The sequence below is a fragment of the Pleurodeles waltl genome, chromosome 2_1 (assembly GCF_031143425.1).
Source record: "Pleurodeles waltl isolate 20211129_DDA chromosome 2_1, aPleWal1.hap1.20221129, whole genome shotgun sequence".
Taxonomy (NCBI): domain Eukaryota; kingdom Metazoa; phylum Chordata; class Amphibia; order Caudata; family Salamandridae; genus Pleurodeles; species Pleurodeles waltl.
In genome coordinates, this window is record NC_090438.1 from 726,633,684 (window position 1) to 726,660,431 (window position 26,748).

Sequence of the window (26,748 nt, forward strand, 5' to 3'; positions counted from 1 at the left end):
CACTTCTGATGCACATTTCATATTTTTGCAAAAAAATAAAAAAATTGTAGGCTTGGCAAGGCCAGGCTTTTGGCTATGCTAATGGCTGTTATTAGTGGGGGGGGATCTCAAAAAGTGTGAATCTAGTCGCAAAGAGCAGCGAAGTGATGTACACAGCAACAGGCGATGTAGTTGAGAAAGAAGGCACGCACATACCTCACTCCAAGGTATACTCATAAGCGCACCTTCAATCTTGAATACTGTTGGTGTTGCGAACTCGGCTGGGCGTGCTCCAGTTAAAAATAGCGAAATACAACACATCAGTGAATGACATCAGGAGCACTAACATTCAGGGTGCTACGCTGTTTAATACCCTTAATCAGCAAACCAGCCGAAGTGATGTAAGGTCATGTATTTGATCGAACTGCCCTGAAGACACCTAGGTCCCATTACGCCACCCTTAGTCCATCACACTAGTCCAACGTAAAAAAAAAAAACGTATCTTTAGATAATTTTACTCATTCAAACTGCTGTTGTCCAACATGAAATACCCATAGCCGCATAATTTCGTTGATATGACGTCCACTGCCTAATGAAGGGGGAATATCACAAAACAAGAAAGCACAAGAGTCGAACAAGACTTGATCAATCTGATCAACCATCCGAGTTAAACTTCTAAAAGGCTGGTTTAAATTTACAGACTATGAACACAACATAGCTCAAGGGGCTACATCTTGTAACGCAAGTTGTGAGGCAATGAGAAGATTGATATCCGTGAGGAAGAGGTATGAACACGGATTCATTCACTGACAACAGGTAAATCGGATTAAAACTGCACCTAAACAAATGCAAATGAAAGTTGAAAATAACTTTTAAATTCATCGCCCTATTTTACAAAACTCAGCAGCTGAGAGCAAAACTTTATAAGTTAAGCCTTTTCAAGACAGAGATGATTCCCGAGGGACTGGGAATATAAACAGAAACAGTGTACCAAGGGTGCGCTACCGATATGCTCTTTCAAAAGTCTACAATGGGAAAATTGCTTTTGCAGTTGTTTTGCACAGCTAGAGATTTCCAGTTGGCTAAGCCTTTGCAAAGACAGTATGACGAACATGAAGCTCATTCCTTAAGGGTGGCATTCCAGAAAAAACATTCTGCTGTAACATCAATTCCTCTGAACCCTTTCATCTAAAGCCAGTTTCTTGTGCTTTGCAAGCCTCTCCTTCGTGCTGTTTTCACCGGCTCCTGTGGTGGGTTCATTAAACAGGGTCCTAGAGGACTAACAAAATGGCCGCAATGTTATCATGTTAGAAGGATGGAGACGTTGCAGCTACTCCAAACCAACCCCGGGGCTAAAGTTCGTGATAGCGCCCTTTTAAGGAGAGGCGCTGCTTCAGCTTTGTCATTGGTGAGATTTGTTTAAGTGACAAGTTATGGCATATTGGTGATGTCGTTGTATAGTTTGGTTCCAGTACAGAAAAAACATGTACTTTGGGAGTTCGCGTAAAATGGCGACATAATAAGGATTTTCATCCTGGTTGGTTGGTCATCTGGGTGTATATTCTTGCTCTGAACAAAGGTTTTGGATTAAAATAATGTTAGTGGGCCCAGTTCATTCTCAGTGATGTCAGATGTGTGATCTGAAGCTGCCTTGATTATTCAGAAACCTTTTCTCAACAGCCCTGTCGTCCTGGCAGTCAAAGGTAACTGTTGAGAGATTGATATATCCTTCTCTCTTCTCAGCACCGTGAGCTGAAAACAATGTTACAAAGCTTCGTTATAAAGCAACACACTGTCTCTCATACTGGAATAAAGGCCTTGATGGCTGCAGGGATATCACTGGGTGGAAGGTAGAGTATTTATTTACAGCAGGCCCGGCAATAACGCAAATACTACAATGCAGACACTGTGGACTGTCCCTTGTAGAAGCCAAATTGCGGCACTGAAGATAAAGATGTAACAGTGATGAATTCATGCTGTTCCAGTAAACAGAACGTTTCTACTCTGAACCTCATAAACCATGGTCACATCCACTAATCCAATTTTGAGGTTGGCCGTGCCACATTAGACTTTGGACAGAGATGTACATGGTTTACATCTAAAAAAAAAAATTAAATATTGAGATAAAGTGTGTGGGTACCAGTAGTACCAAGTGCAAGCATTAAAGGAGCCTCGATATTCTAAAACAAACATTGGCAAAGCCAATAGGCCTTTCATTGGCTGACAATTTTGGTTTTGCCAGTGATTGTTTTTGTCATAGTTAATATAAAAAGTTATTTTTGATGAGCTGTTGGGCCTTCCTCAAAATAAAAAAAATAACACTGGGTAAAAGTGAAAATATTTTCTTGTTACCTTCGCTAACAGGCCCTGCTAGTGAAGGGAACTACTTTATGTTGATGCACGCTTTGTGAGAGAGCAGAGTGCGCCACTGACGGGGAAATCAGCTAACGGCTGAAGTAGACTGATCCACTGCCACATGCAGTAGGCTGTACTGGGTAGAATTAAAACGTGAATGACTCACCAGCAGACCAACAGATAAAGAGGGCAGACTGAAAACCACTGTAAGTAAGGGTATTATATATACAATTTTAGGAAAATTAAAAGAGCTTGGCTAACAATAGACTTAAAAGATGTAGTCACTGTTCTGTGAGATTCAAGTATTGAAGTAACTAGCAAAAGTGTTCTTGCAGCTCATGACAACAACTGTCAATATATTTGGGGTACACTGAGCTTGGCATGGGTTAAATATACCAACTATTGTCGAACACATGAAGCTCTACCTAGAAATTAAAATATTTTGACAGTTGCCTGGTTAAAGGAAAACATACTTTTTGGTCACAACCAAAATAAATGTGGGCGTCCGGTGATTGCAATGTACGGGGCTGCCGGGCTTTCGTCGGTCTGGTTCATCCTTAGGGAGGTGTGAGAGCGGTGTCGTTCCAGCAACGTCAGCATTTTTTGTTAGGCTTTTGCTCCCATGAAGCATCCCTTTCATGTGATTCAGAGATGGGTGGTGTCTTAGGAATGCATGTTCTAATGGGTCTGTCAAAATAGATGAGCTTAGAGGAATGCTTATTCAAGGCACCCCGTAGAATGCTCCGGAACGCTCCCACTCCCAGAATATCATCTAAGAGTGCTACTTAACGTCCCAACCTTTGTGAAGGGTTTTCCACAATGCAGACACACATCACCAAGCTTTTAGTAACTTTTTATCAGCTTCAGGTAGAAACATTTTTTGGTAAAATCTGCAGATTACACAGCCGATGATGGATTATGCGGGAAATGTGGCAAATGGATAATTATGTGAAAATTGCCACGGAGGCAGTATAAAATGATTCCAGAGGCCCTGGCCATATGGCAAAAGCTTCTTAAAAAATGAAGGAGGACTAATGCTACTGTGCGGTATTTCATTTCTAGGTAAAATAAATACACATTCGTTACATCACCACTCTCACAATCCTCAGAAGAAATATCACATCGCTCTCCTGGGTCACTCCTTGATAAGGTCCTGTTAACATGACAATCCAGTAGACGCCGTTCCCATTTCTAATTTACAGACTCCCTTCCCTACCACTATCAACAGTTTCCCCTTGAAACACGTTCTAATCCACAAAACCCTAAACACACTACTGCCCCGCCCCCCTAAATTAACTTCACAGAGATGATTAGGGCCTCCTGATCCTAAAAAAACACACCACAAATCTATTCCTGCTTATCCTTGAACAAGTTCCCTATGACCTGCCTCCACTTTTGGATTCTGGCACGTACAACCCATTTGAAAATACTCTTCAAATTAAATTATTCTCTCAGCAGCACCTCCAAAGCTACTGCCCACCATGTTCAAAGTTCTGGGTGATGCCTACCACCCATTCACTCAGTACATAAGCATGTATCTGTGTCCACAAGTGGAGGATATCTTGGAAAACCTAGACTTTGGTAAACATGAGCAAATTCCCAATTACAGCTTTTAAAGTTACAAAATGACCTTGCCTTTAAGACCAGATTACCTCCATCTATCTCCACCCAAATGGCTGTCTAAAATCTTCCCCCTCCCTGATTAATTCTCCATACCACGACAATCAAATGTACCTTCTCATTACTGACTTTGCTTCTTATTTGTCCTACAAAATTACCCGTGTATGGAACAAATTCAGTGTACTCCCCACGGCCTCCACACTCGTACTACTCCTCAGCATTTTATACAACAAATGCTCTTTCATGTCACAGCACAACAGAACCCATATCCAGCTTAAGTTGGCAACACCCAAGCCCTTAAGCCATTAGTGAGCCATTTATTTATAAAATCACCAGGCTTCTATCCCTCTTGCTCTAGTTTCTTCTCCTGTATCACTACACTGTTAAATTACATTCACATCTCTGGCACCTAACCACAAGGATTTACATCTGCCTTAGCTCTTGTCGCAAAGCCAACAGCTGATCTCTACTTTCAGTCAAAGTACTAACACAGTCTCCAGAGACCCCTTCACTCCAAAGCCCTTTTAATGGCTGGTGTTGGAATGAATTACCACTACATCTCGGCTTACAGCCATCTCCACAATCTGAATTTCGTGCGCTCGTCTAAATGACAATTTCTCTTTCATGCAAATGGAACTTCTCCACCTCTGCACCTTACAATCATCTCTCTTACAATCTTACCCGTCCCTACAATTTCTGCGATGTTCAATAGTCGACCTCCCCGCCATGCCAACAACCCTCGCCTCCCCGGCATCACTGGCACAGCAGTGGACTGGTTCGCATCTTGACCTGGTCCATCTTGGTTTCTTCATGCATGTCACACTCCTACCAGTACGCGCACCCCAAGGCCCAGTCCTATGTCCCCCTCTCTTTTCTCTACACGTCATTTCTCTCAGTGGCAGCATCTTCTCTTTTAAAGTCTCCCATCAGCTACGAGTGAAGGACACAGAAATATTTTTTCCTGCCCATCTTTCTCCTCCAATATCCAAGTTTAAATATGATTGCATGAAAGCCATTGAAAAACCGAATGGCCCTCAACTCAGGTCATCTATTTCCCAGATTCTCAACCCCAGGCTACCCTGCCTTTGCTCGCCATGTTCCCCAGGATCTACCACCCTGTTTGTCCCTCTGCAAGGAATCTTGGCACACTACTAATTTACAGCCTAGGCCCGGAGTCTTTCAACTCCACCAAAGCTTGGCACTATCAGAAGTTTTGCCTTTCCCTTCAGATATTCAGGAAATGCATTAACAAACCCAATATGGAATAAGTGTGACATCTGTAGCAGCCTCTTAGTCAGCCTCCGATAGTACAAATGACACCTGGATAACATTATCAACTTTGCTACACAAACTGTCTTCAACATAGCTAGGCCACCATCTACTGCCCAATCCATCTACACCCAGCCTGCTGCCTTCCAGCCAAAAGTAGAGTCCTGTTCACATTCCCCATCTTTATACCACCCAGTCTCTTTCAAAACCTTGCACAGTACACACACCCTTAAGGCACCTATGCTCTGCCAGCCATCATCTGCAAGTGGTGCCCACATTCTTCAATCTGCCTCAGCCCCTGCACAGTCAACACCCTCTGTCATTGCGTCCAATTCTACCCACAAAGATCACCTGGTCTATTTCCAAGACAACAGGAGTGAAAACTGGATATGACCTGTGCCCCAACCCTAAAGCATCCATTCTCCTTTTGAAGTATACATGATATGCATTGTGTATCTTGTAGGTAACATTGATGTCAGATTCTCCATCCATCTAGACTCACCGACAAACATACATATATTCATCGAAACTGCTCCTGAACTTATGTGCTACATGCATTGCCCTATACAGCATTCTACTAAAACTGTGCATGTTCCTTATAAAAGCTAAAAAAGCACTGCCTTGTGCGTGCCGTTTGGTAGTGACTACGTGCTCATCTTTTCTGGAGGTACGATTTTGTAAGCGATACCAATGTCACGTTACATCAATACCCACTGGAGTATCTCTGCAGGTGATGGAAGTCAAACTATGAAATATACATTTTTGGACCACTATACCTCTTGACTTGAACGCACCATAAATCCTTGTCAAAGTGACTGAAAGCATAAAGAGGAGCTTGTACAACTGCAAAGGGCATCTACTGCATTATAAAGAGCAAAAAGCTGCTAAAACTTGCTGGTACGCTGCTTTGAAAAAAGTGAAGGAAACGGAGTCTAGTTGTACCTCCACGTTAAATGCACTTAAAAGAAAACAGATGCCATCTATTGTAATCATTTTTCACAGGTGGTAGCAAGAAACAATAAGGTATATGTTTTTTCCACCGGTGAAGGACAGACATCAGAAAATACTCCACGAAACCGACTGCCTTCCTGACAATGCTGCTGCAATTACTGCAGGAAATCAAATAGACAATAGCTTCATCCTACTTTTCGTTTCAATCAATAAAATGCAACGAAGACTGAAAATGGGATAAACACCTGCAACAAGGGGCTGCGTGGATGCACTGTTTTGGCTTTTGCTGGGCTAAGGGTGTTCTTGACTGGGCTCAGTTGCGTCAGTGACTGGATAATACTTTCTCCTAAGCCACTCGCTGGGATCGGCCAGGTCTTCCATGTGATGGCCAACGCTACCTTTCTGGCAGTTTGCTGGCCTATCAGTGTTCTTGACGATGCTCCATTGCACGTACACTGGTTGGCTCCTCCTCTTAAGGCACTGGCTGGCTTGGCGAATCTACGACTGACTGGGCTTAGTAGCGTCTTCCATTGGACCACTTGCACCACTCTTATGGCACTAACGTGGCTAGCAGTGTTCTTGAAAGGGCTCTATTGCAGCAATGACAGTCTGGCCAGTCCTTTAACCCATCGGTTAGGGTCTGGCTGGGTTCGATCACAGTCATCAGATTACCCACTTCACTGTTTTGCAGGCCAGCAGGGCAGACACGTATGTCAATACCAGACATCAGTGAACGGTGCGTAGTAAAATAAAGTGATATGGTGACAGCTCTGGGGATGTTTCAACAGCAGACATCATTGAATGATGCGGGTAAAATAAAGTGATATGGTGACAGCTCTGTGGATGTCTGAATGCCAGACACCAGCGAACGGTATTGAGTGCAAATGAGGTGATGTGGTGACAGCTCTGCGGATGTCTGAATGCCAGACACCAGCGAACGGTGTGGAGTACAAATAAGGTGATGTGGTTACAGCTCTGTGGATGTTTCAACAGCAGACATCATTGAACGATGCGGGTAAAATAAAGTGATGTGGTGACAGCTCTGTTACTGTCGTAATACCTGGATTTCAACGCATGGTGCAGGTCAGTATGCAGGTGCATTGTGTGAGCCCTCTGGGTGCCTCAATACTCCAGACAAAATAAGGGGCGTTGTCAGGCTCTTGAATGGATTGCAGTTGTAAAGTCACACTTGCTTCGCCTGTATACAGAAGCAATACATTGTGCAGCTAGCCGTGTGAATTAACAACCATGACACGCACTAGTCACTTGTAACTCAACAGGCCCCGACATGATATAAATCGAGCAACAATTTGAACAGTAAACGTAATATACATCAGTAAATGCGGCCTAAGACAGTGACACCGGACCTAAGAGTGTGCCTTGCAAGTGTTTTTGTTTCAACAACTTATACTGGGCTTCTCGAACAAGTAGCTCGTTAACTATTAGAAGTTCTCCAGTGTGCGACCACGCTTACTAAATTAAAAGCTTTTGCTGGGTTGAATTAATATATGTATAGATCAAAGTTCAGACTGTGTATTTTAGGCAATGTGCGTATTTTCAGAACACAAACCAATGTTCAAAAGCTGATATTTAAGTGAGACATCATGTGGCGTTTATTACTAATGATGTTACTGTGCTGTCAGGGGCATTGCAACTATGGCTGTTATGTACTACACATGCAGAGGCATTCCAAATTGTCAAAGCATTTTTGACATTACTCCTTGCAACTATGTCTGAAGCACTGAGGCGATCACAGCTAGTATATGGTGGCCACTACTGTAATCATGCCTGATGTGGTCACTGTTACATCACCAATAATAGTAGTAGCTCAGGGTGATTTTCATTGGACATAAGTGATTCTTACTACAGAAAAGGATGGAGAACCCCATCCTACATTATAAACTGATATGTCTTCAGACCAAATTTTCTCATTTTGTGCACGTCTTTCATATTTTCCAGTGCAGCCTCGGTTCTCACTGCAAGGATCTGAAATCAAAATCATACATTAAAGGAACACAATGACCTTTTGTAGTGTATACCAGAATGTTATGTGACAACACGCACTGCCAAAGAGAATAGGCTGGCCTTTTGACTGTTAATGTCAACCTATAAGCTTCCCAATGATTTTTAGCATCAGCAAAATGAGAAAACAAGCATTGGCAAAGCCAATATGTCTTGCCTAAACATGAGTTATATTGGCTTGGCAATGTTCTACACCAGTGTGGCTGCTGTTCAGCATGGCTAAATGTTAGTGGTGTTGAATGTCAGAATGGAGGAATAGTCTGACGCATGGCAGAACGTCCGTCACCAAAGAGAACCAACTGTACATACATCTATTGCCCACAAGAGGTATAGGACAACTAAAACTGTGGACAACGCTTGAAGAGGCCTCAGGGAAAGGGGTGGCAGAAACTTGGCATTCCGTGCTGTGTGCTCGCTGCTCTCTCTTCGCACATGGCCACTGCACAAAGGAAACCAACAAATCCCCCTGCACCAGACTATTGTGATGAGCCCAGTCAAGAAAATATGTCACAGCTGCATGTCAGGACTTCACTATTTGGTATCGTTGCTGTGCTAAGAAAATTCAGCAAAGGATTATTTTTTATTTTAATTCAGACAGGCTCATAAATCTCGTCTATAATAAGCTATTTGTGGGGTTTGTCATCAGCCATTGAGTGCGCTAGTACCTTAAACATGCTGCCATCTTCATAAAAGTCCAAAAAGTGAAAGAAAATATCCTGCATCCAATGCTAGGTACTGGCTCTGAACCAGGAGCCTCGGAGTGTGATCCCAGCATTCCAACTCAACCACATTTTGTGATCCTGGCCGAACAGCTATTCCCCTGCGCATGAGTTCCTTTACTAGCTAAAGTTAGGAACAAATCAGACACAAATGGTGTTTATGAAAAATGTTTACACAACTGGAGGATTACTTTTCATTTTTCACAGCTGCTTCTGAAACTCATGGTCGCCGCTGTACTTTAACTCAGATGAACCCAATAGGCCTGAATGATCAACCGTGTGCAGATTCGTACTATACTCGGACGGTGAAATCAGTTTTAATGAGCAATAAGTGTTTCACCATTTCACATTCATTTGCCTGTCACGGTCGATCTCCATTGTGCCCTCTTTGGCATCAAACCACATTCTACAATATTTTTTGCAATCCTACAAATTTTAATGCTGAAGTTCGAAACAAAGCCCTACAGTAAGACCTGTTATAATAAAGTTGTGCGTTAAGGACTGCAAAGTACCAAATGAAGCAAAAAAAAATTCTTCAATGGATTTGTCGGTGGTGGCTGCTCCCTGTGCCGAGACAAGAGGTTCACGCGAGTCAAAAGACTGAACACTACAGTAAGGTCAATAATTAATACAATGAAAAGAGTTACTGTAAATTAAAAATGGAAATGAAAGAACACAACCCCAGAACATTCTTCCCACCACATTGACTATCAATGTGGACGTTGACGCTCTGAGGAGTACAAAGCCAGCCTCGCTGATATCAAAGATGCTCCTATCTCCATTATCTCTGGCCACATTGCAGCCATAATCCGGCTTATGGTCAATCAATGCGGAAGCGTCTCCGACTAGAATCTGTAAATAAAGACAGGGAGGTTGCAAAAAATGCAATTTATGAAAACATCTCTCTGCATGAACAGATCTAATATAAAAGTCCAGGTGCCAGGTCATACATGAACTCTACACCTTTCAAGTGGCCAAAGTCCTAGAAAAGGCATAGGTATCCTTGCGGGAAAAGAAAGAGTCTAGGGATCGTGTTCAATTGAGAATTTTCTTTCTCCCGCAGACAAAGGACATCACCAACAGCCCAAAGAATCAACTTGTGATGCTCTTTAGGGACCGCCTGCTCCTCCAGCCAGACCAGCCACAGAGACCTCGCAAAAGCACTGTTACAGTTCTGTAGGGGTTACTGTACTATTGTTAACACTGGCACCCACAAAAAGAAATGACAAAAACTTCAAGGGACCCAGAACAGAGCAAGTTTACTATATACAGCTGAGGAAAAGTAACGAAGTCAACTCCACATAGCGGATGACTAGAATACACAGCATTTGCTCACAGAGGGTCAGCGAATCAAATGTAAAATTCAACACACAGTACAAAGGGTTAGAGAGCAAAGCCCCTGCTACCTGCAGAAACCGGCCCGCTGCATATCCTCTTGCAGTCTCAGAGCAGCTCCGATATGGGAAACAGACAGACGAAGCTTATAGGAAACACCACCAGCATGCAGGCCAACTTCCCTAGAAGCGTTTGGCCCACCACATATGAGCTTGCTAGGCTAACCACTCCCAGTAAGATGGAAACAGCACTATTCCTGAATGTCATCTTCCCACAACTAACCACACTGAGGCCATGAGAAATCATACCCATACGCTAAATCCCCGCCTACCACCATGAGGCCATAACACCAAGGCATGATGACTAAAGCACTCGGTTGATAATCAACAATTGTCCAACTCTACAGTCAGATCTCGAGTGTGCAACTCACACTGAGTAAACTCAAAAATGTGAAGTCGCTGAAATATGATCTGCGGTCCCAACAACACACAAATAATTATAACACTCACTTTCAGTAACTGAAGGTAAAAAAAATACATATTTTTGCAAATGTATTCCTCCTATCATGCCCTGATTCTAGGAAGAGGTTTTTACCCATCATCACATCTATTCCCCTAAAGTGGAAGTATTTTATAAGACAAACAGCTATCAATAAAGTGTTTTCCAGATCTTCCAATGCCCGCTTTTTTCAAGGTGGTTCTCTCGCTAGTTTCATACTCTGATTTTTTGCCATAGATTAAACTGCAATGACTGGCATAGAATGAAAAAAAACAGAATTGATTTTTCAATCTGTCTCCACTGAAAAATCATGTGACATTTATATAGTATGTTATCTGCATTTTGTTGAAGTTCACAGTGCCAGATTCGTTAAAGATTTTCTATCACTATTTTAGACTTACTCCTGGCACAGGTGTGAATTGTACCTGGATACGTGAGTCGGATTCACAAAGGGTTATCAGTGAGTAATTGAGTCTTCTTCCTGTCTCAGGTGTGGATTACTCCTGAATTTGTAAGCCCTGTTCACAAAACTGTTTCTGTGAGTAGTCGAGTCTTACTCCTGTATTTGGTGGGAATTGCACTTGGATATAAAGGGACGATTCAGAAACATGTAGTTTATCATTCTTTGTTTCTGCATTACAACTGGATATCATGCTATTATTCACAAGACATTTTCTGCGAGTAGACATGCTTATTCATAATCCTTAGCACAAACTTTAGTTTACCTTCAGCATATTTTACTCCTGGAAGTTCATGAGAACATCGACCTAAGTCTGAAGTAAGACACAAAAACTTGCAGTAAATGACTTATGAACAAGACCCACAATGTTTTAAGCGTGAAGGTCTGGTACAATTTCCAGGAAACATATTAGTACTCCCTCGACTAATCAAATTATGGGTTGGACATTTAGCACTAAAAAATGAGAATTTCTCCATCAGATAAAAGTAGTTGCGCAGTGGATGAACCGACGTTTAGAGATGCAATAAGTCTTCACTCAGTGCCAACTGAATAATAAGGATGGATCCTGCTGTCATGTGGTGCCCCTGAACCTGCAGTGGGGACCATCATCAGTAGGCAACTTAGTTTTCTGTGATCCCTAAGTGTAATATTTCAAGATATTAAGAACTGAACTGGGGTTTGTCCCTTTTAAGGACTCCTAAAGTACTCAAATGAGGGAAGGTAGCCAGATGGAGAGAAAATGACTTGCTCAGGATCAAACCTTTTGATCCTTAGAGCTGGCTTAGAGCTGTGCACTCATGGTTCCAGTCATCAATGCATATGCTAAGCAAAATGTGGGAGGGGTAATGACCCTGAGTGGTCTACTCGGAGTGCAGTTTTACAAAGGAAAAGATGTAAGCACAGAAAATATGGCATTTAAAGATGGAGACGGTATTTTGGCTTAACGGGGCCACGTTCTGAAGAAAAGCCTGAATCTGAAACTCACTTCTGCATAGGATCGGGCTGGCGGCTGGCCTACGTGGCCCTGAGGGGCAGGTCTGACAAGTCAGTGTGGGGGGGGGGCGTGTTTTGGTCGTCTGCGGGTCTGCTTTGTGGTCTGGTGAGCTTTTACAATTGATTTCCATGATACAAAAAAATACCATTGCCTGCAGCAAGCACAAATCCATGTCGTTTCCCATACCTTGCAAAACACTCATTGGGTGTGTCTTCGCAAGCTCCAAACCACCCCAGTGTGCAAACATGGGCATTCTTTCTAGATATCTGATTTAATAACGAAGAACACTATTATTTTGGTGCCGGGGCCTCTTTTCTGTCTCAGTCCGACCCTGCTGATCCATGTGATATTCAGTGCAGATTTTCATTTTTGGGACAGATGAGGCGCTATCAGAGTTTGGGCTCTGAAGGCCTGGACAGGTCAACTTTTGTAACTCCTGTCTGCTTACAAAACCCGTGGGTATATACTGAATCAAATGGCTGGTGTAAGATTAAGTTTACACAACACAGCACCCCTGTTTGAGGGGGCAGATGAAAGGCCCCCGGAGCTGTGTTGCAAAGAATGCCAAAAGAAACAAAACACAGATATGAGCTCACCAGGCAGTGTGGGGTGCGCCGTGACCTCTGCACCGTGAGTGCTGGCAGTTATCTCTTCTGGGTCAAAATTCCCACACGGTAAAACCCAATTTACAGTAAAAAGGAAGAAAAGACTCTTTGTAAGCTGGGAGGATCGGCTTTCTGACAAGTCTGTTTCAATTGAACCAAAGGTTAGGTAGAGGGCACAGATCTGCCAAGATGGGTTTTCTTTTAGGGAAAAAAAAATATTATAGTTTCTTCTTTTAAAAGAACTAAACTCTTCCAACTTTACTCTGCCAGCTTGTTTGTGTAGCGGTTCCTCTGATAGTCTGACGGCTTTCAGGCGCTGTAATTTAACGTGAGTTGGTATTACAATTTGACGTTTGAAGCATGAAAGCCTAAGTAAGTCCGAAAGAATTACAATCCGCAGGCTGCACAAATGTTTGCTGAGGGGCCTAGCTGTTCTTTAAAAGTTCATATACTATTTCACTTTATTCCCTAGTTATTTGTTTTTCAGATAGAAAAATAAAATGACATGACATATTATATCGTGACGTTATTCTAGTAGGTCGGCATACCATTCATTGCAACAGATGCGTTAATCCGCTGACCTTCCTTGTCAAACCTATTGAAAGGTGACTTTGTCATCTCACCAGGCTTGGAATTTTAAGGATCCATAAACGCTCTCCTGGATTGTCAAAAATGCTTCCTAGTGGCAAACTCCCCAAACATTGAAAAACAACGACAGTTTTTACTCTAGTTTCCAAACGGAGCGTTGTCAGGACCTGTGAGCGGAAGAGAGGGAGTCCTCGGGAGCCGCCCAGGTGATTGCATTGTTCAGGTGAGCAGGGCGGCTTGGGTTTCAGCATGAGTGTCTGTGGCTGTCCCCTCCCATGATTATCTCATACCGGAAGCAGTGCCGCGAGCCCACGGTATCAGAGCCCCTCTCGGCCAAGGGTGTGTGATGAAACCTGCATGGTGCCGCCATTACAAAGGCCGTAAACCGACAGAGAGGGCGCCATCTTTGCGCAGCCTTCGAGCATGCAACCATTATTATTAATATTTTTTACTATTAATATTATTCGTTTATTCGTATTATGATTGTTACATAATAGCACGTGTTTATATATTGCACACCACACCCTCAGTAGCACTTTATTTAATCATTGGTTTAAATAATGACTCGTGACAAAGGAAAGGCTGTGCTGGTTTTACACCAGAGACCTGCAGTGTGGGCCCAGGTCTCAGCAGCAGGCACTCAGCATTCCAGCAACCATGACAGTGAAGCAGAGACACAATTCATCTCAGTCCAGCTAGAAAGACAAAGCATTCACTTAATTGGAATATTAGGGATTTGGTGCTGTAACTCAAAGGTAACCTGCCCTCACTGGTGTCAAAGTCGTTCACTCCAAAAGCGTGGATGCCAGGAAGAAAATAATCATCCAAAAGCAAGGACTGGGTGGGCACACGTAAGATGAGTGGATTTCCTTGTTTTATCAAGTATGAAACAACAGAAGTAATTCTACCTCATGCCTATTTATTCTACCAACCGACATTTTCTGCCTCTTCATCTCACTCTCGCCGGTTATGCAAGCGAGAGATACATTTTAATTCATACTTTCTCCCTTTGTCGCTGTTTTTCCATCGTTCCCTTCCTTTCCCCCTTTTGTGTTTTTCTTTTGCTCTGAATGAAAGTCTGTTGAGAAAAAATAAGTTCTGTCCCCAAAAATAAGTGCCGATGGGCCCCACCTGCGACCACCGGCTCAAATTAAGCACAGGCAGAGCACCCAGCAAAAAGTGGCTGGGTTGTAAGGCATACCCAGGGCCACTAGAATTCTGCGATTCTGCCACCGCAGCATTTCCCACATAATTATGGTTTTGCCATATGTGCCCCATAATCCACATCTGCTGCCTAATTTGCATACCGTTACACCGGAATACTATCACTTTTTTAAACTAATCTTGGGGTGAGGTCAATTACTAAGGACACGATGACACAGATGGTTGTAAACGTTTATAGAGCACGTTGTTACCCAACAGATGATAGAGGGCCCTGGTGCTAACAAAGAACATATCAAGATAAACAGGTAAAGGGAAGTTGGATGGAGAAAATAGAAATGTCGTACATGCCTTCAAAAGAGCAGATGATCAGATTAAAGATTGAGGGAGAGCAAGAGACCATGTCAGGCCTTAGAATCAAGAAAAGGATGCATGCCTTAGAATCAAGGACTGAAAAGGATTTGCCACCTAATCGAGTTTTAGGAGTTTGTGATAACATCTAAAATGAGAAGTGGAGAGTTTGGGACCTCTGATAAAAACAACTAGCTTCAGGAAGATATGCTTAGTACCAAGACCATAGATGGCTGTGTGACAAAAGCAGAAATCCTCAAAGAAACGGTGCTTCTGAATGTGAAGACAAAAAAGTTGTGGAAGGCCCCAAGTGATATGGTAATGGTGGGGCAACTGCAATAGAAGCTGAGCAGCAACTTTTTGTGCCATCAGCAAGCGGGGCACAAGATGACACTGATGCTGCGCCTTCATTGCAACGCTTAGAGAACATGACATTAACTCAAAGAATCAACACTCATCCAGCCATTCAAGCACCGAACTGCATTAAAGCCCAAATCAAGCCAACAAGAGAACTTCTGGCACGTGCTTCACTAAACATAGTGGCTAACGAAGCATCAGTGCTTAAGCTTGCCCACTTTGCTTGCAACAAAATCTAATGAGGTTTTTTTTTTTTTTTTTTAATTGTCACAGCTCTTGGACTAAATAGCACTAGATTGCTTCACGAGAAACATGATGACAGATGTAGCATTAAGACGTAGATAGCAGTCCTGACACAAAGATGGACAAGTGGGAATGAGGGTGGCGAACAGAACTCCTCCAAGTGGGACTTCTCCATATGGGCTACAGGAGAGGTCTTCAAACTGTGGGGGGTGTACCTGACATGTCTCGGGGTGGGGAGCTCGACACTGATCAAGAGGAGCATCATGCTGCAAATGGGGCTGTGTTTTTAGTTAAAATAGAGAGTCATTCTGTAATGGGCCACCATTACCATCATTTGATTTTTTGTCGCTCATGTACTGGCTGTGAGTAGGTGCTTTTTACATTTTACAAGTTTACACTTTGTAGATATCAGGCTGCCCATAGCATGTCAGCACTCATGTATTGATTGTTTTTTTTAAAGGGATAATTGAACATAACTGCAATGTTTACATTTTTAAATATGCTTAGACCTGCCAAAGTTATAGTATAATTGTGAAAAGGGGGGGTAGGGGCGATGAAACTGTGTTTGCATGCTGGGGCAGCGGCAAAAGTTTTTAAGACCAATGGGTTGGAGTAAACAGATTGGAAAGTCAATGGTCCGTTTCAAACAGAGTACATTCCCAGATGTGGGCATTCATGGCCTTTAAATGAGAAGGGCACGCCTTTCCCTGCCAATGGATTCTGCCTTCAGCATTTTGTTGCTTAGTCGGTCTTCTCTTGCTCCCTCATCATGCGCTTAGTCATTCAGATACAAACCATACACAAGCCCAAGTTCTTGACCTACTGAAAGGCATCAAAATTGCCTAATAACTTGTCAACAGCTAACGTTGTTTTCCAATATTGTTCCCATGTTCCCACATTTCAATTAGTCTCACTTAAGTCCTTCCTCAGACTGAGGCCGTGATTTCGGTTTCCACAGCGTGCCCAGCCATCCCCAAAAAGTGGTATCTGGCACCAAGAAATAGGCTGAGGTGACCACATGAACCAGCACATTCAACAACTGAGACCTGGCCAACATTTCCGAGGTTGAAGTTCAATGCCTGGGAGTTCGAAGTCCTACCGGAAAGGATAAAAACTCACCTACTAGGAAAAAAATTAGCAGCGCAGGCCTTTGGGATGGGCAAGTTGGCCCATGCACCGTGCCCCGACATTCAGAGAAGCTGCCTGCCCTTCCCATCTTCCCATCACACTGTCAAGTGAAGATGAGAAGTGGGAGGGGCGCCAAATTGTGCTTCGCCCAGGGCGCTATTTAAAAAAAAACGGGCTGCTCTGGAAACTAGTGTGTCATCCTATTGCACTCGACAAACTCTCCGGTGAACGAAGCATGCATGGTAAGCGGACCTCTCTATTGCCCTAACTCACAAAACAGCGCTCCCAAATGAGGACTGTCACAAACAAAAACAAGTCTTGTGTCGACAATCCGGGCCATTGTGTTTCTGGGTTTGCTTTTTATGCAAAACAATAAAGCCACTCGTGGTACGGGGTGGTGGTGTTGTGGGCCCTAGGGCCACCTGACAGTTGGGGAATCCTTGCTGTCCGTTTGCAGTCCGGCGAGGGGGGGGCAACTGGCCCACGGGCCACCTACGAACCCTTGGAAAGTAGTCCAACAAGTCCTTCAGGAAAGTAAGCCTGGGGCGGGGCAGTTCTTTCAATGGGCAGGTGCTGGCATGCGCCAGTGCAGAGGTGAGCTCACAGGGGTGTGGTTTAAGGTGTTGGCCACAAATTAAAGCTGCAAGAAGCCATCGATGTATGTGCGTGGGACCCCTTTAGAACCAGGGTAACACAGACTGTTCAGGGTTAGGCAAACGGGATATGTCTGAAGGCACAGACACTTGGATAATTACAATAACTCATATTCGACCACAGGGAGAATTTGAGAATGACGTAATTGCTGTCTGAGGCAGAACCAAAATGGCCACAGTGCATACAAAGCACCGCTGCCGCTTCAATTCTGCAGCACCGTGTCCATTCTCCACAAACTGTAGTACAGTAATTTTGCAACAACATTTGCATACGTTTAAAGTTAAAAAACAACATTTTTCATCGGTCGCTCGAATGAAAATGGAGTTGGAAATATTCTCATGTGCCAATGCAATCTCAGTGATCCGAACATATAGGTGCAAATTTGCCAACTAAGCACTTCTTTTTGTATTTCAGGCCTTCGTAAGAAAAGGTGCACCATTTAGCACCTAACATTTACCTATCTCCAGGGTCACTGGAATTATGTGATTCTGGAGCTGTGCGGTTTTACTGCCAAGTTATGCGTTTGCCACACTTGCCAAATAAACCAACATCATCTGCATAAATTGCAAAATTCAACCAAAATTATTTTGTTTTAGCTCAAACAGATCAAGTCATTGAAACTGCAGCTACATGTGTTGCCACGCAGGGACAGGTCCGTTGCTGTGCAGTGGTAGGCCAGTTACCTTTCAGTTGCTAATTAACGTATTTAGGTGGCATTCTGATACTCATGACATTAAACTTTTGCCCAGAGTGTTAATTAACGTTGTAAAAATTACAAAATAGCGAACTAATACAGCCACAAAATATGCAGTATTATGCCGTATAATTTGCCTTTTCTTGCCATATAAGTTAGTCAGTTATGCAGCATAATTTGGTGTCTCCTTCCTGCATAATTCCAGTGGTCCTCTCTACATCCCACGCTCACTGCCCTGCCATAGCATTGCAACCTATGCAGCCTGGACCTGTGCTGAATGAACCATCTTGTTTATTTTTGAACAGTAATCCTTCTTGTGGCCTGGGCGGGGCTATGCGTTATCTGGGGCCTCCAACCCTACCAATCCTGTCTGCATGCAACTGGCTAGGGAGTGAAATGTGAAACCTGACCATCCACCTGGAGGACAATGGTATGAGAGTAAGATCATGGCTGCTCGGTTGCTGCAGGAGACTTGCTGTCTTGGGCCTTCAGAGAGCTGGACAATGCTTTGGTGCCATGATCCCGCCCGGGCAAATACTGATAGATACCTTATGGCAGTGGTTCTTAACCTGTGGTCCAAAGACCCATGGGGCTCCGCGATGCCCACACAGGGGATCTGCAACTGTTTTTTACAAGATTCAACAAAATTAAAATTAATAGATTAAAAATAATAAAAGATGTACCAATAAAAAAAAGCAAAATTGAGAATATGAAAACTTTTTCTATATTTGGTAGTGAATTAAATACATTCTTGAATTATTTGAACCTTTTTTGTGTATACTTGCTTTTGTATTTTTGGGTATTGCTTAGGCCGGCGATCCCTGTGTCCCAATAACGACTCAGTGGGGGTCCCCGAATTTCAATGATGATTAAGTGGGGTCCACAGAAGTGAAAGGTTTAAGCACCACTGCCTTATGGTGCAACTTTTTTTTTTTACTAGTTCTGCTTTGCTTCTCCATTACAAGTTCCCCAGTTTGAAATGGGGTATAACGCTGTAATACGGCATCCTTCCTCCTACTCCCCGCTCCAAGCCTTAAAACTCTGAATCTTTCGTTTTTCCCTCAATTCAATTTTGCCAAGTATTATCTGTCAAAAATGTTGAGGGTCAGAGATGTGGGATGCCAACATTTAAGAACCTTTACCCAGTGACACCAGAAACGGAATCCATGCATGTACAAGTAGAGGTGTGACTGGGACTAAACTAAAGCCACACCTAACAATCAACATGAGGGTGTAACCAGCCTTGGTATCACCTTCAACCACCACACATGATAAGGTGGCCTACAAGAACACCTTCCTAACTTAACCTCTCCAATAACTTGTTCCCTTCCAGTGAGATCCCCCTTGCACAGACACCTGACTTCATTGACCTTAAAGACTCACTAAGAGGAAAGGTAAGCCAGCAAATTAGAGTGTTGCTCACTTCCATAGATGAACTTAAACATTTAACCTTATGTCTTTATGACCCAATCATAGGTAGCGCCACAAGGAAGAGAAAAGGTACCAAAATGTCTCCTTTTCTCATGGGATGCAATTGATAAAATCCTTGTATATAAAAAAAGAACAAATACATGTTTAACATTTCCTAAACCTAGTGAGGAGCTAGAGAATTAAAGAAGTGTAAAATAATGAGGTAAAGGAGAAATTCCAGCCACTCAGCCAGCTGCATGAGTCATACAGTTATTAGGTCTGGGCGAAATTTTGCATAATTTCAGGAATTTCACATATGACGCGAGATTCGCAAAATTATGCCAGTACACCATGTTAATGCAGGAGCACAATAACAACGTAAGCAAACAGAATATAATTGACTGCTCTTCACTGCACCTGTGATTTCTTGCGCTACAATATAACTTTAGATGTAGGTTTTCAATTTTGCATAATTTTTGTGTTTAACATAATTACGCTAACGCACATTCTGCACACCCTTAACCCGTTTTCGTAGACTCCCAACTTAGAAATAAATAGTTATACAGTACACACATAAACGTGTAGGATATATAGGGTGTGAAATGGAGCACTCTCAAATCTCCATTTGAAATGCAAAAATCAAAAAAGAATTTGAGAACAAGAATGTGTCAATATCAGCTGACAGACATGATTTTTTCCCCAGAGTTGGCAGTTCCTTCAAGGTGTTCACAATCTTCCAGCCAATCAGATGACTTAAGTGGAATACCATGACCTACTTGCCATTTACCCAGTCAAGGACAAAACGCTTGGGTGGAGGGGACGCTCTGCATGCAAGAATCTTTCCTCTGGAATCTCCTTCCCCTGAATTTTTTGTCTAGAAGAGGACTTCCCATGATTCCAGGTGTGGTTGCACAGAGGTTGTAGCATATGTCCTCTTACAGAAAGCACAGCTGGACAGGTGGACCGGCACCCCCAAACTTGCCTCCCCAGCCTTCCTTGCGCTGCAGCGCTCAGAAATAGCATGAGTGCTATGCAACTATCCCAAATAAATTCAGGTGCACGGTGTCTCGCCTTGAGTAGTCCATCCACTACCCTAGTTTCCTTTGCACTCTGGAACATTTAGTTCTGATTTTACCATCATAAATGTACTGTCACAGTTTTCCAGTTCAGTTGATGGCCTCATGGACCGAAAATGTTCTACTATCTAATTAAAATGGTGGTTAGCACAAATTAAATGTGAATAACATATGAGAACAAGTGCTTTAATTTTACCATTACAAATGTACAACTGCCACTAAAGCTACAGTAAGTCATAATCAGGACTGGATAAGCTACTCACAATTGACATAAGATTACTTGATACCTCAGAGACGCAAAGTGTCATCATGAGGATTGTCATTTCCGTAATGGGCTAGCAGGAGATTTGAGGATTTGGTAATACAAACAGCTCAATTACCTCTGACATCAACTAATCTGTACTTGATAACAATCTGACTAATGTGGTTGCACCACAATAATCAAGCAAAATCAAAGAACTACATCAAATAACTCTCAACAAATGAAACAATAAAATGATCTAATTTGTTTATTTGGGCATCACAACTAAGTGAGTCACTTAAAGAGTGGGAGGCACTGGTTCTCCCCTTTGGCTTCTTAACCCCATGAAATATCAAGTCAGCTCTCAAATGACCCAGTTCCGTGATTGATCCAGCTTTTTTGCATTCTGCTATGCATGACTGTAATTGGATTATCTGAACTACAAATCCCATAATGCAAAGAAAAAAACGTACGAAAGTGATAAATGCAGCCCTGAGTGAATTTGGAACCTCGGGTCAGCAGGTAGGTAGTCTGTTGTGCCAACTTTCCGGCTAGACACAAATAATATAATAAAAAGCAAAGCTTCATGTACCAGATTTCAACAAACACATCGGTGTTTAATGTTACTGAGTAACTTGGTGTCAGCTAACGCCGTCTTCAGTTCACGTTAATTTTATTGATTTAGTTCAACTGATTCTGCTGAAGCGAAGACGCCGCCGCCAAGACTACAGTCCTTGAATCAATCTCCAAAGACTGAAAACTGTACCCTGTCGACCCGTAATCGTCTGGTAACTCCCTGGCAGTGTTTCAAGGACTGCTCAATACTGACAAATTACTCGCAACCTTAACCTCATTTTTAATAAGTAACGGCAGCATTTGGCTAGTGGAAAGTACTCTCGTAAAACAAGTCTCAGAGCGTGGATTCAGACAGATCTCTAGTTGGTGTGCATATTTCATCTAATTCACGTTCTTGTCTATGCCTTCTACCGACCATTATTGGTCTGATAGGGGAAATCGGTGCTTTAAATGGGAATACCGAAGCATAGGTACTCAATGTTTAAAGTTACCAGAATGCACCCGGGGAAAAAACATAAATCAGGATACGCTACTTAGAACTGCCGTCGGAGAACAGGACGCACACCCAGCGCCGCGGGAACCGCAAGAAGAAGAACAGCTACTTGTGGCAGTAACAAAGTTCATGTTCTACCACCGTTTGGCCCACCCAACCTCCAAACTATGGCTGAAGGTAGCAGGTGGGCCAAAGCACAGGATTACACAAGGCTGCGCAGGGTCACACGGTTCACACGGTTCACACTGCTCTTACCCGCCTCCGTAGCCGTCCCCGCTGGACTCGTAGCTGTGCTGCTGCTGCTGCATGTAGACGACCTTCTGCGGCCCCATGGAGCCGCTCATGGGGGGGCCCATCATGCGGCCCTGGCCGCCCGCCTCGTACCTGCTGCTCGTGTTCATCTCGTACCTGGGCCCTCCGTTCAGCTCGTGGCCCGCGTCGTCGCGGGTCAGGCGGCCCAGCGTGTTGAGCCTGGTGGTGGAGCCTCCGTTCAAGCTCATCGCCCCGGCTCGGAGTGGCACGCCACCAAGAAAAACAAACCGAGAGGGAGGGCAGGCCCGGCGCGGGAATGCAGCCGAAGAATGGGGGAGGGACAGTCCCCGAGCGCGGCTCTGTCCCACCTCCTGCAGGCCACAGGTGGGCAGGGGAGCCGCGGTGCGCGGCGAGGCTGCTGGGCCCGGGGAGGGAGCCGGGCTTCGGAGGGCGCAGAGCACGAACCCGCTGCCGCCTGGCGAGAGGTGCAGTCCGTGTGGCACAGGGCAGAGAGGTGGCAGGTGCTTGGCACTCGGAGACGAGGCGAAAGCCACACCTAAGTTCTTGTGTGTGTTTTTTTTTCCAAAGAGAAACTATTTAGAGCTGCTGAGGCAAGCAGATATTGGGGCTCCTCGCCCTGGGCTGGAGCTCTGTGCTGTCTTTCCAGTTCCTCCTTCTCCCGTCGGATTGTTGTTCCCTCCCTTGCTCCCCCTATCTCTTCCTGCTCACCTGCAGAGAGCCCGCGTCGGCCAAGCCCTGGGAATTGCTTTGTTTTGCAGAGTGTAAGCAGCAGCAAGAACTACACGGAACAAGTCTCAAAGTCTTTGTGTCTAGAAGTCCAAACTTTGTCATTTTATAAAGAAATAAAAAATGAGCGAGCTTTGAATATATCGTCGCAGACAATGTTTGGCACTTGATTTCAACTTCGTTTCTTTGTGTTTTTTGCTTGTATGTAATTGTTTTTAAAGCTCAAAACTCATTCCTATTTGCTTCAGAGAGCTGAAGAGCACCTAAAACAAATGCACATATGTAGGTAGCAACTGTGTACAAATAAAATGTAAGAGTGTGATACAAAAAACGTTGAGTTTTTGACTTCAGTACAGACATGGAAGTATAGATAGTGTGGAGGGGGGACCGTTTTTCTTTTAAATACCAAAAAATTCAAATAACATTTGCAACTCGTACAAGCAGAAAACTAGAATTCTGTGGCAATGGAGGACCAAATTATGTGGCAGGGCTGAATAAATTATGCAGCACGAAAGGCACATTATGTCATTTAGTTTCTGTAATACAATATTTGACTGAGCAGAAACGAGTCTACGTGTTAACGCTTAATGTAGTAACATGTACGTCTTTATATTCTCGGTATCGCTTTTATGTTGCAGAAATTGCCTTCATACTAAAGGCCAGAGAAGCGCCTCTTACCATGAATAAACGGCTGCGCGTTACAGAGTCTTACAGTGCATATGTAAACGAATGTCACTAGGAGGCAATCAAAAGTTGACAGACCTTAAAAATAGAAGTGAAGTGTTTGACATTTTCAGAACTCTTTCGTTGCCCTCTTGAAATTATCGCTGTTTTGAGAACAGTGTCTGTGGTGTGACATTAATTTGCCCAAAGAATGACTCAAAATATTTTCACGCGGAATACTGTGGATTATATCAAAACACTGTAATCTTAAACTCCTACCTATATCACTTTCATGCTGCGAAATGCACATATCAGTCCTAAAGATTTCATGTCCTCTGACGGGTAAGGATTTCCATCTAATCGCACCGCTAACGTCTTGCGAACAACAATTTACTGAAATATTAACACACTCATTCAAACAGACCCAGTTCTGCAATATAATAGTCAACGTTAGGGCTTGTAGATAACACAACTCGAAAGCGTTGAGTGGCTTTACTAATGTTAATATATCACTAGACAACATACCATATTGCAATATGACAAATAAAGGGTTATGATTTCTGTTTTATATGCATTACATTTAAATATGTGGGAACAGTTTTCATGCTACACACAAAAGCCATTCATTCCCTAGGTCATCAGCTGGGGGCATCAATACTGTCTTTAGCAAAAGTTTCACCATACTGGTATCAGTTTAATACCTGAGCACAGCTAACCACAACTGGACGCTGACCAGTTAGCTATTGCAAATTGGCCGTCACTGTGTTGCCCCACATGTGGCATTTTTTTTTTCCCCAGTCACTGTGTCTGTGAGAGCTCGACACATTTTTTGTTTTTATCCACCAGTTATGCAGCAGAGGTTGAAATGTCCAGAAAATGTGATGACTCCACAAGTACAGTGAAAATACAACTATGCAATCAAATTTTGCGCGTGGCTCTTATTATAAGCTAAGAACAAAGCTTAGAGAAGTAAGATAATAGCCTGCCAACCGGGGTAATTCGTCCTATTCACGAGTTCAGGTATTTCTCAGTGAGCATAGTAGTTAACATTTTATTTGGAAATGTGGAAAGATAGGATTGGGAGATAATTCCAGTTCCTTTGGTGCATTACGCTAGAAGGACGTGGAAAAGTATTATTTTTATCATCTATTAACAGAGAGGGATTGTATGTTTTTGGGGTTTGAATGTATGTATGTCTTTGCATGCTAAGCAATCTGTTTTGAGTAAGCATAAGGTGTTCCTAAATTATTTTCACAGGATTGTCAACATAAGTGTTTTGAAAACCGCCCAAGGCTAGGCAGACATTAGATGTGTATATTTAATAATTTGAAAACAAAAAAAAGAAAAATCATTTGCATTTTTCAAAAGCTAAGCAAGGCCCCGAAAGCTTTAATTCACAAGATTGACTGCCTCATCCCGAATTGATTCACCATTCAGGACCAGGGCCTCGTGAGAAATACTTTAGCATATGACGTCCGGTCAGGTTTTCTTCTGATTGTGTCACCCCACGAAGAGGACTAGCACGTGGGAAGTTCCTTTACAGCTAATATTTTCCCTAAAATACAGTCTGTCCCACCGTTCCCTCTAGGTATTACCCGGAAGAAATTGCATGTGCAAATATCAAGGGAGAGATCACAACATGTGCAAAATCCACGATTTAAAATATGATGCGAACACCACCGGCACCTGATTTAAAACTTAGGGTGGCACTCAGAATGAGATGTGTGCTACTCATGGACGTTCGGTAGATCTGCGTTACTCCTGGACATTCTGGAGTAAGTCACAGCTAAGTCCACAGTTAGTCACAGCTGCTTAAGGGGAAAAAAACGTTGTGAATGTCACAAAGTTCTTACCTTTTTATGTTGTATTATCAGCTTTTGCATGCGGCCCACTAACTTACAACTAACTTTGTATGAAAAGCCCTCTGATGAGAAATGCTGCTTCGTGTGAACTGTCCACTGAAATGTATCGGACATCCTGATACACAGAGAAAATCAATGGTAGTTACTAAGTCTTATTTTAAGAAAACAGAAAGCAGTCAATCTTCTTTTGATGCAACTCTAGCAGTGGATTTTGCAGCTGTCCTTCAGTCCTAAAACACATCGTGGCTGTATGTGATACTCTTCGCTTTAGAAGGTTTTCTGCTTTGTGATCTTGGATTACCTTTCTATGTGGAGAAGTGTGGATCAATGGTTAGAGCGGCAGACCCTGATGCAGAAATCTGGCCCGGGACCTGGGTTCAATTCCCGCCTCGCCCTCGGTGGGTCTTGAGCTCAATTTCCTGGGACCTGATAATTCTCGCATCGGTGCCTAATCTAATTCATGGGTCCCACTCTGTAACTCTGGGCAATAGCTTGCTTAATCTCCAGCCTAATCTAATTCATGGGTCCCACTCTGTAACTCTGGGCAATAGCTTGCTTAATCTCCACAATGGCCCCAACAGTGCTGGGATGCCTGGCTTCACCTTGGAGGTTGCCCAGGTGTGGGCACCTCACAGGGAAAAGCCAGGAGGGGTTCCACAGTGGTATGGGTACAGCGCCTTGAGACCCTAACGGGTGAGTAGTGCACTATACAAGTACGAAGTTTACAGTTTCTATGTGGGTGCTGTGGCTGGGAGTTAGTCTAATACTGCCATAACCTTCACCACAGCTGCTTTCCAGTGTCTTTCTTCTCAAGGTTTGGCTACTTGAACACTGATGGAGTGAGAGACAGATATGAACAGTATTACCTCTCCCCCCACCATGTCACGCATTGTCATATCATACTCCCTGTTCCAGCTCATTCACAATTGTAGCCACCAAGCTGCATGCTAGTACATCTTATCTGCAGCTAAACACCACTCCCAATTTTCTGTTCTGGGTAAAAACAGTCTTCATGCACCCTTTCTCCCACATTTTCCCACTTAATCCTATTGAGTTGCCTGGTGAGCGATGGGGTGGCGTATTGCATCTAAAACTTAGCCTTCCAGGTGCTTTGGATTGGTGCTGTTAGGGAGGGGATTATAGTTTGCCAGGAGTTTACTAGGTTCAGTTGCTGATTAAGGGGTTAAATTAACAAACCAACATTATTTAGTGTCTTGTTTATTTATTGTTTAATGACGAAGAGGATGGGACAAACCATAGTCTGAGAAGTGGTACTAGAAGCTGCCTAATGCTGTGCCTGCGGAACCTCACAGCCACCTGAGGATGTGCCTCTGGTACCTCCCATTGACAGTACAGTTATGAACAAGTCATCACTTTCTCTAACACCACCCCCTATAGCCAACCCCACACTGCACACAGCCTTTTACAGTGTGCAGGGAGAGGTT

At 43.4% G+C, this 26,748-nt stretch overlaps 1 protein-coding gene across 4 annotated transcripts in view; it reads right to left on the reverse strand.

The window, feature by feature from the left end:
• DSP (desmoplakin) overlaps positions 1-22,712 on the reverse strand; it is a 198,658-nt gene extending 175,946 nt beyond the window's left edge. For all 4 annotated transcript variants that reach the window (XM_069217283.1, XM_069217275.1, XM_069217266.1 and 1 more), the window contains exon 1: positions 22,035-22,712. In XM_069217283.1, the coding sequence (XP_069073384.1) occupies positions 22,035-22,279 (245 nt within the window). In that variant the 5' untranslated portion in view covers positions 22,280-22,712. The remainder of the gene's footprint in view (positions 1-22,034) is intronic.
• Between the last annotated feature and the right edge of the window lie 4,036 nt (positions 22,713-26,748).